Source organism: Sinohyriopsis cumingii, chromosome 19 (assembly GCF_028554795.1).
Source record: "Sinohyriopsis cumingii isolate HCF-2022 chromosome 19, ASM2855479v2, whole genome shotgun sequence".
Lineage (NCBI taxonomy): Eukaryota > Metazoa > Mollusca > Bivalvia > Unionida > Unionidae > Sinohyriopsis > Sinohyriopsis cumingii.
This window is the reverse complement of record NC_142979.1, coordinates 25,067,831-25,082,256: the sequence shown is the minus strand read 5'-3', so window position 1 is coordinate 25,082,256 and position 14,426 is coordinate 25,067,831. Positions and strand designations below refer to the sequence as shown.

At 33.1% G+C, this 14,426-nt stretch overlaps 1 protein-coding gene across 1 annotated transcript in view; it reads right to left on the bottom strand.

Moving 5' to 3' along the window:
• LOC149775306 (P2X purinoceptor 4a-like) overlaps positions 1–13,978 on the bottom strand; it is a 55,463-nt gene extending 41,485 nt beyond the window's left edge. The window contains exons 1-3 of the mRNA XM_089944385.1: positions 13,955–13,978; positions 11,138–11,216; positions 3,425–3,521 (exon numbers count right to left, since the gene is read on the bottom strand). Coding sequence (XP_089800511.1) covers positions 3,425–3,521; positions 11,138–11,216; positions 13,955–13,978 — 200 coding nt within the window. The remainder of the gene's footprint in view (positions 1–3,424; positions 3,522–11,137; positions 11,217–13,954) is intronic.
• Positions 13,979–14,426: the final 448 nt, after the last annotated feature.

Sequence of the window (14,426 nt, the reverse complement as noted above, 5' to 3'; positions counted from 1 at the left end):
ATGTATAATATAGAACTACCTAATACTTTGCATACTAATATTCCACTGGATATGTATAATATGGAACCACCTAATACTTTGCATACTGATATTCCACTGGATATGTATAATATGGAACCACCTAATACTTTGCATACTGATATTCCACTGGATATGTATAATATGGAACCACCAAATACTTTGCATACTGATATTCCACTGGATATGTATAATATGGAACCACCAAATACTTTGCATACTGATATTCCACTGGATATGTATAATATGGAATCACCTAATATTTTGCATACTAATATTCCACTGGATATGTATAATATGGAATCACCTAATATTTTGCATACTTATATTCTGCTGGATATGTATAATATGGAACCACCTAATACTTTGCATACTGATATTCCACTGGATATGTATAATATGGAACCACCAAATACTTTGCATACTAATATTCCACTGGATATGTATCATATGGAACCACCTAATACTTTACATACTGATATTCCATTGGACATGTATAATATGGAACCACCTAATACTTTGCATACTTATATTCCACTGGATATGTATAATATGGGACCACCTAATACTTTGCATACTGATATTCCACTGGACATGTATAATATAGAACTACCTAATACTTTGCATACTGATATTCCACTGGATATGTATAATATGGAACCACCTAATATTTTGCATACTGATATTCCACTGGATATGTATAATATGGGACCACCTAATATTTTGCATACTGATATTCCACTGGATATGTATAATATAGAACTACCTAATACTTTGCATACTGATATTCCACTGGACATGTATAATATAGAACTACCTAATACTTTGCATACTGATATTCCACTGGACATGTATAATATAGAACTACCTAATACTTTGCATACTTATATTCCACTGGATATGTATAATATGGGACCACCTAATACTTTGCATACTGATATTCCACTGGACATGTATAATATAGAACTACCTAATACTTTGCATACTGATATTCCACTGGACATGTATAATATAGAACTACCTAATACTTTGCATACTTATATTCCACTGGATATGTATAATATGGGACCACCTAATACTTTGCATACTGATATTCCACTGGACATGTATAATATAGAACTACCTAATACTTTGCATACTGATATTCCACTGGACATGTATAATATAGAACTACCTAATACTTTGCATACTGATATTCCACTGGATATGTATAATATGGGACCACCTAATACTTTGCATACTGATATTCCACTGGACATGTATAATATAGAACCACCTAATACTTTGCATACTGATATTCCACTGGATATGTATAATATGGAACCACCTAATATTTTGCATACTGATATTCCACTGGATATGTATAATATGGGACCACCTAATATTTTGCATACTGATATTCCACTGGATATGTATAATATAGAACTACCTAATACTTTGCATACTGATATTCCACTGGATATGTATAATATAGAACTACCTAATACTTTGCATACTGATATTCCACTGGATATGTATAATATAGAACCACCTAATACTTTACATACTGATATTCCACTGGATATGTATAATATAGAACTACCTAATACTTTACATACTGATATTCCACTGGATATGTATAATATAGAACTACCTAATACTTTACATACTGATATTCCACTGGATATGTATCATATGGAACCACCTAATACTTTACATACTGATATTCCATTGGACATGTATAATATGGAACCACCTAATACTTTGCATACTTATATTCCACTGGATATGTATAATATGGAACCACCTAATACTTTGCATACTGATATTCCACTGGATATTTATATGGAACCACCTAATACTTTGCATACTGGTATTCCACTGGATATGTATAATATGGAATCACCTAATATTTTGCATACTTATATTCTGCTGGATATGTATAATATGGAACCACCTAATACTTTGCATACTGATATTACACTGGATATGTATAATATGGAACCACCTAATACTTTGCATACTGATATTCCACTGGATATGTATAATATGGAACCACCTAATATTTTGCATACTGATATTCCACTGGATATGTATAATATAGAATCACCTAATACTTTGCATACTTATATTCCACTGTATTTGTATAATATGGAACCACCTAATACTTTGCATACTTATATTCAACTGGATATGTATAATATGGAACCACCTAATACTTTGCAAATCCTTTACAAACTTTATATTAGCATCCTATATGCAACTTTTATTTGTGTCCCTTTTCATGCTGAATCAGCAAGTATCAGGACTGTATGTAAGAATGACTAGTTCAGCATCCACAATGGTATTTGTATGAGTCCTTTTAGAATGCCAAGAAATCTGAATGCTATTAACTAGTTCACATTTAGAGAATGCAAATGTCAGCTTATGGAAAAGATTAAGGTATAAAAAAAATATTTTACAATAAGCACACTTGCAAATTAAAAAGATCTGGTGTGTGATTTGGATTTTTTTAAATGCAGGTTTAAAAAAAATTCAGTCATATCGCTGATGTCTGCAGTGTGGCAATTTATAGTGATGTTTAGCACTGGGGCATCATCCTGTAAACATGTAGCATCATGTCCCATCCAGTCACCTTATCCTGAAACCATTCCAACCAGAGCTTAGACTTAGGTTGAACCTCTTAATGCTGAGCACCCAGCAAGGCAGATGCTAGTACCATTTTTGTAAGTCCTTGGTATAACTCAGATGGGGTTCAAACTTGCCACCGCCTGCATCAAAGTCGGATGCTCTAACCACTTAGGCCACCAGATCAGAAAGAAAACCAGTTCTGCAGAATACCACAAGCTGGCTGTGAACCATGCTGTGATACTTGATTTTTTTACATTTTAGCTTTCAAAGAACAGAGGACAAACTGCTATCATAATAACAATACTCATTGTCCAAATTCTGTACTGTAGATAGCTTGGACAATGATACAAATGTGAAGAAGTAACAAAATACAATCCAGCCTTATCCATGAGATTCATTGAGACCAACCAAAAAAATATACCTGGATTCAACTTCGATCTAGAATTGATTTATCCCTTAGAAATAATGAAAATAAGAATATCTAACTATTGATGCTTACCACAGTGGCTTTTCAACTTGAATGGCACTAAGAAATCCATACTTGTATCTAGATCAATCAATTCAAAACAACCTGTTTGTGGGACACTTTACATTTTCATCCACTGCTCACTTTCTTATTAAAATGTGTTGCAATTAATGTTTATCTTGATTACTGTGAAAGAATGTTCAAGTGTTAATAGAAACCATAAAGTGCTTTCTACTTTGAGCACTCTCAGCTCATAGTTGATGCTCAAAATAGTCTATGAGTCATGATAAACCTCACGTTGGTAGAGGTTGTATATGCAAAACTACTTACGGATCTATATGCCTTTCTGTCTCACACCAGGCTAAAACCTCACATACTTTTGTGTTATTTTGTCTAGTGGAATTTATACAGTTTCCAGTCATATAACCTGAAAAAGGCAACATCTATTTATTAGGGATAAAACTGGACTTAAAAATCTGGTAAACCTTTACAGTTACATGTGTTTTGTGTATTACATTGTTGGGTCCAGGGAGAACAACTCAAGGAATGGTGAGCAAATTTTACTCACATAAATGTACCATGCATATTCCTCATCTCACTCATACCTCCATGATGGATATGAGTCTATAGTAAAAAGAGGTGCACATCTCTTCCAAAAATAAGGCAAGTGCTTAATGACTGGCCAATTGCAATGATTGAACAATACAATCTTCTGATGATGACCATACTATGTTACCAAAGTCCACTAAAAACTGAGGCAATAGCTGCATTAAAACATTATGTCATATATAACATCCAGTTGTAAGTCACAAAAGGCAATAACGCTTTAAAAAATCAAGGCAGCACAAAGATTTTTCAATATGCACATATCAGATCATGACCATAATAATGTACCTAATTTCATCACAAACCATACAAAACTGCAAGCTCATTCAGACTAAAAATGCATTCATGAGATTCTGTCTTGTATGTATTCAATCACAGAATAAGAGTAACTTTAACAAATATTGAAAAAGCTTAGTGATTGTCTATATGTGCATCTTCAGATCATGACTATAACATGCACACAATTTTGTGGCAATCTATTACAAACTTAGCCTAGTTGTATTCATGACATTCTGTCATACACTGCACCCAGCTCCAAGTCCAATATAGCAATTATTACAACTCAGATAAATAAAAAAATTACAGATTAAGTGGTGATTTGTAAATATGTGCTTCTTTTGATGATGAGCATAATATGAATCATGTTTCACAATGTTCCAACAAAAACTGAGCAACTTTCTTCACAAGATTCTGCCCTACACTGCATACACCTACAAGACACAAGGGGCATTAACTCTTAACAGGAGGAAATTAATTTTGTTTATATTTGCATCTTAAAGTAATGACTATAATACGCAGAGTTTCATGGTGATCCACTGAAAACTTTAAGACAAGTTGCGTTCACAAAATTCTATCATAAACAACATCAAAGTTCTCTGGAATGCTGAAATCCATGTAAAAGGCAATTATATTTTTAATTCTGGACGCATGAAAATTTCAATAGCACTGCAGTCCTTGGTGCACAACATTTTTTGGGCAAACTTGCCATTTGTTTGATCTGTTTCTACAAGATGAGTAATAATCATGCAGTGATGGGGTTATCAAAAAATAGTCCAAGTCATTGTAATTGGGTTGGGTGAAGTAGCATTATAAGGCAGATCTTAGCTGAGATTACAACACCAGTCAGTTGATTGCCTTATCATTGTGTTGATCAACAGACTAATTATGTGTGTGCTCTGACACCTCACTTTGATAATTAAGCATCCTTTAGCACATTTGAATTCATTGTAAATCATCTTGGTATGTTTTAAACACTTATATTTTATCATATATCATGTTTAGAAAAATAGTGCCAAGATCCTGGGATATTTTGGTATTCTTCCCTGCAACTTTATAATAAAATTTACTGATTTTGTTTGGCATGTAAAAGTAATCAGGTCAGCATTTTTGTGTCATGTGAAGATACACTTCGTTTTTTGTGTGATTGTCAAATGTGTGCAAACTTTCTTTGGTACCAAGAACAAGGCTGCAGATCTCATGAAACTAGCTGATGGGAAGTAGATAATGAATTTAATCCTGATAATGAAAATGCAACTGGGAGATTAGAGGAATAAATCAAGTAAAGATGAATTCTCACTGGCTTCAAAATTTATTTACATTGGCTAAGAATTGAATGATAAGGGTATATAGTTTGTTAATTTATTCTTTCTTTAAGTCTGTTCAAGTACTAAAACAAAACAAATATTTATTAAAGATAAAATGGAATCAATGCAGTGAATATTTATCAACAATAAATTAAAATTAGAACATGTTATTCAATCTATTTCTGGATTATTCATCTAGCTGACCAAAATGACCTTATGTGATTGGACATGTTTTGGCGCTAGCTTCACATTCCAAACCAATTTATATGATCATTTAGTAAAATTAGTGCACTGGGCTGGTATACCTGGCTATGTGGGCATTTATTTTGACTGGTTTGACAATCAGCACCCTTATTTATTTGATGTGCTGAAGAACACATGGTTATTTCTGCCACAGGCATTCACTATATTTTCATCAAGTGCAGGGTATTTGCAGGTACTCTATTATTAACAAAATCAATTAACTATGAATGGAATGCCATCCCATGCTTTAATAGACACACAAGACCAGTCCACTGTCTTGTTAAATTATGATAGTGACCAGAAGAAATTTTTGCAGACTGGATGGATTTCCAAGGACTGAGATATTGTAATCCATTGACTGCCAACCGACTGATCTTGGATTAGCATTATTTTAGAGTTATTATTTGCAAAAGGGAAAAAGTATCATTATTGGGACTCCTACTTTTAGGGATGGGACTACAATTTTCTTTTTCAAGAAAGTAGTCTGGGACTCCATCATTCAAATCCTAGTCAAAGGGCAAAAGCTCTAACAAAAATTACTGCAGCATACTGATTTGATATTGGCATCATCAGATTAGGAGATTAACTTTTTCAAGTTTCATGGTGATCCACTAAAATCAATGAGACTAGCTGTTTTCACAAAGTTCTGTCATACTCCAGCTGCAAGTAAAATTCATTGGATTACAGGGATTTGTTAATATATATATTGCATCTTTAGAACATGACCAATAATATGTACCAATAGTTTACAGCAATCTATGACCAACTGTGAAACTTATAGTTGCATTTACAAAATTTTGTTATACAATGCTATTACTTCCAAGTCAGAAAAGAGGAAAAACATTTTATTAAAATTGCAGGAGCAAAGTGATTTGTCAACACAATTAAACATCATTAGATAATAAAACCATGATATTCATTAAAACTGTGAGACTTGTTGTATTCACAAGACTGTGATGTAGAAAAGAATGTGCAGCCAGCCAGATGATGAATGGACATGAAGATTCCTATATAGCAGCATGAGTACAAAAAAAGAATGTTTGGTTTGATTTGATGTTATAATATAGCAACACAAGAAGGTTACACAACATGGTGCTAAGCCAGGCTGATCCTTTGGTGGGATTCAAACCTACACACACCTGGTCATGGATGCAGTATGCTACCACTGAACTACAGCTACTTATATGAATTCTCTCCTGCTAAAAGTGCTTTAAGTTCATGGTTCAGTTTTTGATGTGAATTCTGCAACTAATTTAACCTTTTGCCTCTTTCTTTCTGAATACAAGTTCTTTGAGGTAGTAACTTTATAGACTCAAGACAATAGGCTGGAATTTTTGTGTGCAAGCTCATCAGTGAATACAAATAGTCTTATTTTCAGTTGGCAAACTGTATTGAAGTGGAGGGAAAAAAGAAGACTGGATGGTTTTTAACACCACCTTCAACATACATGTATTTGTGATTATATTATATGAAGGAAATAGGAGCTAAGTGTCTTTCTTGATGCCACAATGAGTTAGCCAACCCGTGCTGCCATGTACAAGTACCAAACCTGTGAACCCTGGGTTATGAGATGCATACCCTCACCAAGCTTCAAGATTCCAGATAGGTCAGTATATAAAATGCATGCAAAAACTATACCTTGTCATGAGCTAAATGCAAAAACTTAACCTAAACCTGTAAACTGAGAAATGAAAGTAAGTGTAGATATTTTATTTCACAGCTGTGGGACTAACACACACACACACACACACACACACACATATATATATATATATATATATATATATATATATATATATATATATATATATATATATATATATATATATATATATATATATATATATACGTACATATACAATCATCCAGTATGTTAATGATTCCAGTGTGAACAACTAAAATAAACAAGAATACCTCAAAGGAAATTACTATCAACTGGCCAAGAAGAATTTCCAGGAATTTTAAGATAAGACCATTTCTTCCTTTTAACTTCTGGGTGCTGAAAGTATTTCTGATATTCTTAAGTGATTACAAGATTTTCAAATTAGCTGCTGTGGAGGACATATCATGTTAGACTAAAACCATCTTCATTTAAGACCAAGCAATATCATTAGAAGATTTTTAGTGAAAGCCATGTCAATATGACATTGTTGGGGAGTGGTGACAACAACATTGTCAAGACAGTCATCATGACTGACATATTGAATGTACAACTGGCACTATTTTCCATTTAGGACCAACCAATTACCATAAGAATATTAGTTGTGCTATGTATATTTAATCTGGATTGCGTGTTTAAGTTTTTGTTCATGATTATAGATTGTAAGGGCAAACTTAACTAGTGACATTTATTTGTGAAAAAACAGATTACATAGCTAATATTAATCTATCACTGTTGGTTCTGTATTGAGATAATTATGAACTGTAAATAGGTTTACTACTTCATTTTGAGTTATGGATACAGCCTTGATTCTGACTTTAGAAGTTTCCAGAAACTAATTTTGTTAACAGTTTGGAGTAATTTTCCATTAAGATGACAGATTATTTTCAGAAAATGGCAATTGCGATATAGGTCAACTGGAGAGTTGTATAAAGTTGTATATATCAGAATTTACTCATTCTATCTTAACATCCAAAGTTGAATCAGTCTTATTGTTGTGTTCATTTTTAATTTAAGAGAATTCATTTATTTAAATTATTCACTGGAATTATAAAGTGCTCATTAGTTTAGGACTAAACCACTATTTTATAATTACTGTGAATCCATTCAAGGACATTTTGGATTATATAATTGTGATAAATCAAGACTGTTGGCACAATAGCACATTCAAGGCTGTTGGCACATCAGCACATTCAAAATTGGAATTCATTCAGAACTCTATACATTTGGACTTGTGATAGAACTTTTAGGACTAGTTGGGATTTATACTGTAAGTTCTTTTAAATTTTTACTTTGTATTCTAGAGAAATAAATTATTTTTTGAATTTTTCAAAACCTAGCTGTTTTCGTTTTTTTCTGTTACATAGTTTAAGACTAAAGAGTCATAACAGTGGAAACACTATGTTGATGTGGCCATCCCTTTGGGAGAACTAAAACTAGAAACAACAATATTTTCAAGCTGATCACCTTGAAGATCAATATACATCTTATCTATTTAGGACCAACTAGACACCATAAGAACTCGTCTTACAAAAAGCCCATGTTAAAACAACTTTCCATTTAAGAGGTGTAGTGATAACAAGATATCCAACATGTCTGTCATCAGACTGATACTATGTTAATTTAGGACTAACAAGACATCTTAAGAAGTCTTCAGATGAAAAACACATGCTAATATGACTTTCCATGTTTGAAAAAGTATTGTTAAAAATATTTTTAAGATTGCTGCTGTGTTGGCCAAGTTGGATATCAGATTGCTACAATCTTAATTTAGAACCAACTAACCATCAAAAGAAGACTTTTCGTGAAAACTCAATTCAACAAGACCAGTCATCAAGGAGGTCACATTGTCAACATTTTCAACTACAACCAACTAGTCACTATAAGAAATCTTTTGGTGAAAAAAACCATGTTGATGTGACCATTCATTCAGGTGAAGTAGTGATAACATGATTTTCAATATGGTCTCTGTGGTAGACATATTGGATGTCTGCATAGCACCATTTTCATCTAGAACCAACTAAAGACTTCATAAGAAGTCTTGTAGTAAAATGGAAATTTTGCAGTAAATAGGTTTCTTTTGAAACTACATACCCAATCACATTAGCGTCAGGAAATTACTTCTTCTACCTCTTGAATCCAGCCCTACCATAGACTTGAAAAAGTCAGTCTAACTATACGTTGTACAGCCAAAGGGAGGTAATTCTTACCAATTACATCCCTTTACCACACTTGGTGGTGTCTGTGTATCAGTTTTAGCTTGGACACTGTCGGAGACAGAATGCTTGCATTGCAGGTAGGGTTCAGAGGAATTTATAGTAATGTGACTGGCTAAGTATTTTTTGAAGAAACATAATTGTAAACTTTCCTTTTTTCCTCAAATTCATTACACAATCACATTAACATTGGAACAATAGGTAGGAGGAGAAGAAAATGCTGAGCATCCAACCTCTACCTAAAAGCTCCCTGTAGAACCAAAAATACCTCTACTTTTAAAGGTAAAACTCTCCTAATGATAGTTTACACAACCAAATATAGGCATATATACATGTGTAATGAACTATTCCCAAGTTTTGATGTGTCACACTGCAAACTTGTCTGCAAACCTTGTAATGGAGAGGGGATGACATTCTTCCTGCAGTGAAATTTTTGTCCATTATGTTGGCTATATCAGATGTCTAAGCAGCACCATTTTCTTTTAGGACCAACTATACCATGGGATAAATAGATGGTTTTGTGGCAATCCTCCAAGTAGTTTAAGAGGAGTGGCGATAATAAAATTCTGCTAATGGATGGAGGGACAATGGATAACAGACCAACCCATACGTTCTCATAGTCTATGACCAGTAAAGCTGACTTCTTAACCCAATTAAATTAGTGAAACATAATACATAGGTCACAGTGGTCTATTTCTGTGATGACTCATTAAAATGCATCTCCTCGTGAAGTTATGTGACTTTAAGTAGCACCATATATACAGGGTGCCAAAAATCATTTTGGTTAGAAGCTGGAGACAAAACTTATCCTAAGCCAGTAAAATTTCAGCTGCCAGTCACAGTGACCCTCTTTGTTTATAAGGGCGTGGTACTAAATGATATGCATACAACTGCCTTGTTTGATGATTCTATCATGAACAATGCTTGAGAAATAACACTGACCAAGCACAAATTTTAACCAAAGGTTGTGATACATCAAATATAAGTCACTGTGGCCTGCTTTTGCAATCAGGACATACCACTTATTAATGTGTATCCTTCATGAAATTTCATGATTCCAAGTGTATTGGTATGTATATTGGGTGCAAAAAACCTGAGCTAAATGTAGAAGCTTATCCAAGAATGTACAAATAATGGCATATGTGTAAAAAGTTAGCTACATTTTCCCCCTAGCCAGGGTTAGGTGCTAAGAAACACACTCCAAACTGTTGCTTAGGACCTATGAAGAAAGAATGGGTGAGGAGGCTGTACATATGTATATGTTTATATATGTGCAGACACACACTGAACTGAGAGTAGTAGCGTTACTCTTCTACACTCTATAGAGGTGTGACAAAAATGATAGCTATGTCTCTCTAGCTGCTGACTGTGGCCTTGATAAAGCTATAGCTGCTGATTGTGGCCTTGATAAAACTATAGCTGCTGACTGTGGTCTTGATAAAGCTCTGAATTATTTTAATAGAGCTGAACAGGCAAATAAGATCATCTCTGTATCCAATTTGCTTTTCAAGGAAAACACAAAAATCATTACAACTCATATGATGGTATATCTGGATCTACAACTCACCCACAATACTAAACTCTTTATTTATGATACAATAAAATAAGAAGGCCAGTAGAATAAATAAGTAGACTAATGAACTTTGCTGAATATTTTTACCTGATATATTAATCTGTCTCAGTTACCTGTTACAAATACTGAAATTTATTTTGCACTCCACTATATTAACATTACCATCTCCTGCCTGCAATGGCTCCCCTTTCTTGCAGACACCTGGATCTTTTGTGCGATCAGCACCATATACCTCTGGGTCCTAAAAAAGGTAAATGAACACAGTATATTGTTTCATATTTTTTCTGCCATACCAAAATTTGGAAATTTTCTAAAATGAAATAATTGGCTGGGGTATCATTATCCTGATTTAACTTGGAATTACACCTAGTGGTAATTGATTTTAAATGTGTGACAATCCTTAGATCGTTTTGGCATGACCACATTTTTAAAAAAAAACAACCCCAAAACAAACAACAATTTAGAAGGTAATGTCTGCAAAATTCAGGATCACATAAATTCATACCATAAGACATATAAAGATCACAATGGTATGGCATGATAAGGCATTCATTGTTAGTAAAAACACAAGCTAAATTATTCAAAATTGATAAATAACACAGTGGTATGGCATGATAAGGCATTCATTGTTAGTAAAAACACAAGCTAAATTATTCAAAATTGATAAATAACACAGTGGTATGGCATGATAAGGCATTCATTGTTAGTAAAAACACAAGCTAAATTATTCAAAATTGATAAATAACACAGTGGTATGGCATGATAAGGCATTCATTGTTAGTAAAAACACAAGCTAAATTATTCAAAATTGATAAATAACACAGTGGTATGGCATGATAAGGCATTCATTGTTAGTAAAAACACAAGCTAAATTATTCAAAATTGATAAATAACACAGTGGTATGGCATGATAAGGCATTCATTGTTAGTAAAAACACAAGCTAAATTATTCAAAATTGATAAATAACACAGTGGTATGGCATGATAAGGCATTCATTGTTAGTAAAAACACAAGCTAAATTATTCAAAATTGATAAATAACACAGTGGTATGGCATGATAAGGCATTCATTGTTAGTAAAAACACAAGCTAAATTATTCAAAATTGATAAATAACACAATGGTATGGCATGATAAGGCATTCATTGTTAGTAAAAACACAAGCTAAATTATTCAAAATTGATAAATAACACAATGGTATGGCATGATAAGGCATTCATTGTTAGTAAAAACACAAGCTAAATTATTCAAAATTGATAAATAACACAGTGGTATGGCATGATAAGGCATTCATTGTTAGTAAAAACACAAGCTAAATTATTCAAAATTGATAAATAACACAATGGTATGGCATGATAAGGCATTCATTGTTAGTAAAAACACAAGCTAAATTATTCAAAATTGATAAATAACACAGTGGTATGGCATGATAAGGCATTCATTGTTAGTAAAAACACAAGCTAAATTATTCAAAATTGATAAATAACACAGTGGTATGGCATGATAAGGCATTCATTGTTAGTAAAAACACAAGCTAAATTATTCAAAATTGATAAATAACACAGTGGTATGGCATGATAAGGCATTCATTGTTAGTAAAAACACAAGCTAAATTATTCAAAATTGATAAATAACACAGTGGTATGGCATGATAAGGCATTCATTGTTAGTAAAAACACAAGCTAAATTATTCAAAATTGATAAATAACACAATGGTATGGCATGATAAGGCATTCATTGTTAGTAAAAACACAAGCTAAATTATTCAAAATTGATAAATAACACAATGGTATGGCATGATAAGGCATTCATTGTTAGTAAAAACACATAAAAACTAATAGGTTTATGGAACCTGACAACTGAAACAAGGATTTATCAGTACTTTCACTATAAAGATTTCTTGAGAATAATTTTTACGCTGCCATCGAAACAAATTGACAATTTGGCCAAATTAAATTGTTTATGGAGTGTACCTCAAAACCTGCTCAGCTTGTTATTGTGGCATTTACTACATTCACATGTACTAAAGTTGTGGACTGAAATGCTTTTAGTTGCATTAAACACAGTGGCTATTTAGACTTTAAATGTCTGCAGTGATTAAAATTGCCCCATGGCATAGGAGTGAGTTGTCAGTAGCGATGACAAGAAGATTTCAATCTTGTATAAAACTAAACTTTGGGCCCAAATAGAGCTAACATTGATATTACAAATATCCATGGTACATCAGAAGTCCTAGCTAGAATATTCAGACAACATGGGATCAATTTATATCACAAACAACACTTTACGAAAACAATTTACATGCGAGGACAAAACAGAAAATGTAAAGAAATGTGGTGTGGTTTATTATATTAAATGTAACGATTGTCAGAATGACTACATCAGGGAAACAAGTAGAATGTTAGAAACAAGGACCAAGGAACACATCAGTGGAGATTCCTTGTTCATACATGAACACTGTATCAATATCAGACATTCTATCGTTCCCAGTCATACCAAGGTCATCACATTAGAGGACAACATATGGAAAAGGAAGGTGAAGGAGGCAGTTGAAACAAGACAGCAGAGGCCAACACTAAGCAAAGTAGAGGGGCTTGAATTACCACACATCTACACTAGTCTCCTCATATCATGTAACCATTATAAGTCATGTGATCAACATGAGTCACTGATGAAGGCCGTGTGATATTGTTGAAAATTTTGAAATCTTAAGATATTTATACACTTAATATGGAAATTTCTAATGATCATGAATTATCCAGCAACCTTTTCATTTGGAACAAATATTATGATCAGTCATGGCCTCCAAAACAATCTCAGAATCCAGGTATGAAAAAGAAACTGCTTTATACATGTATATTAGTTTTATTACAGATGTGATTTTAGATTTAAAATAAAAAGAGATTAGAATGCTACCGATTCTGTTGAGATACTTGATAAGATGCATTGTACATATTCTATTCGACTTAAATACTCTAACCTCAGAAAATTCCTCCAATTCCATTTTATGAAATATTCAAAAAGACATAATAAAAATTGCAAGGGATTTACTTACCATTCCAAGTTCCTAGTGAAAATGAGTTGTTATTTAAATCAATATATTTACAAATGTTTTCCTCCATCAGTTTTCATCATGTACATTCTCTTTGTATACATGTCAGCTTTGGCAGCTCAGCTGGTAGAACATCAGACTCCTACTCCAAGGGTCAGAGGTTGGACACCCATCCATCCAAGCCCAGGTTGCCTGCCTCAGTGTGTTTTGGGAAAGACACTTAGGTCCTATTTACTTGGGACAGTATGGTCAATAGTGTGTTAAAAATGCTGTCAAAGTGAACAAAACAAATCACTGCATATACAGTAATGACAGGCTAATTTTACTTATAGTCCATTCCTGCAAAGGAACCAACCAAACCAAATATAGAAAGTTTCCTTGTTTCAAAGATTAATATCTC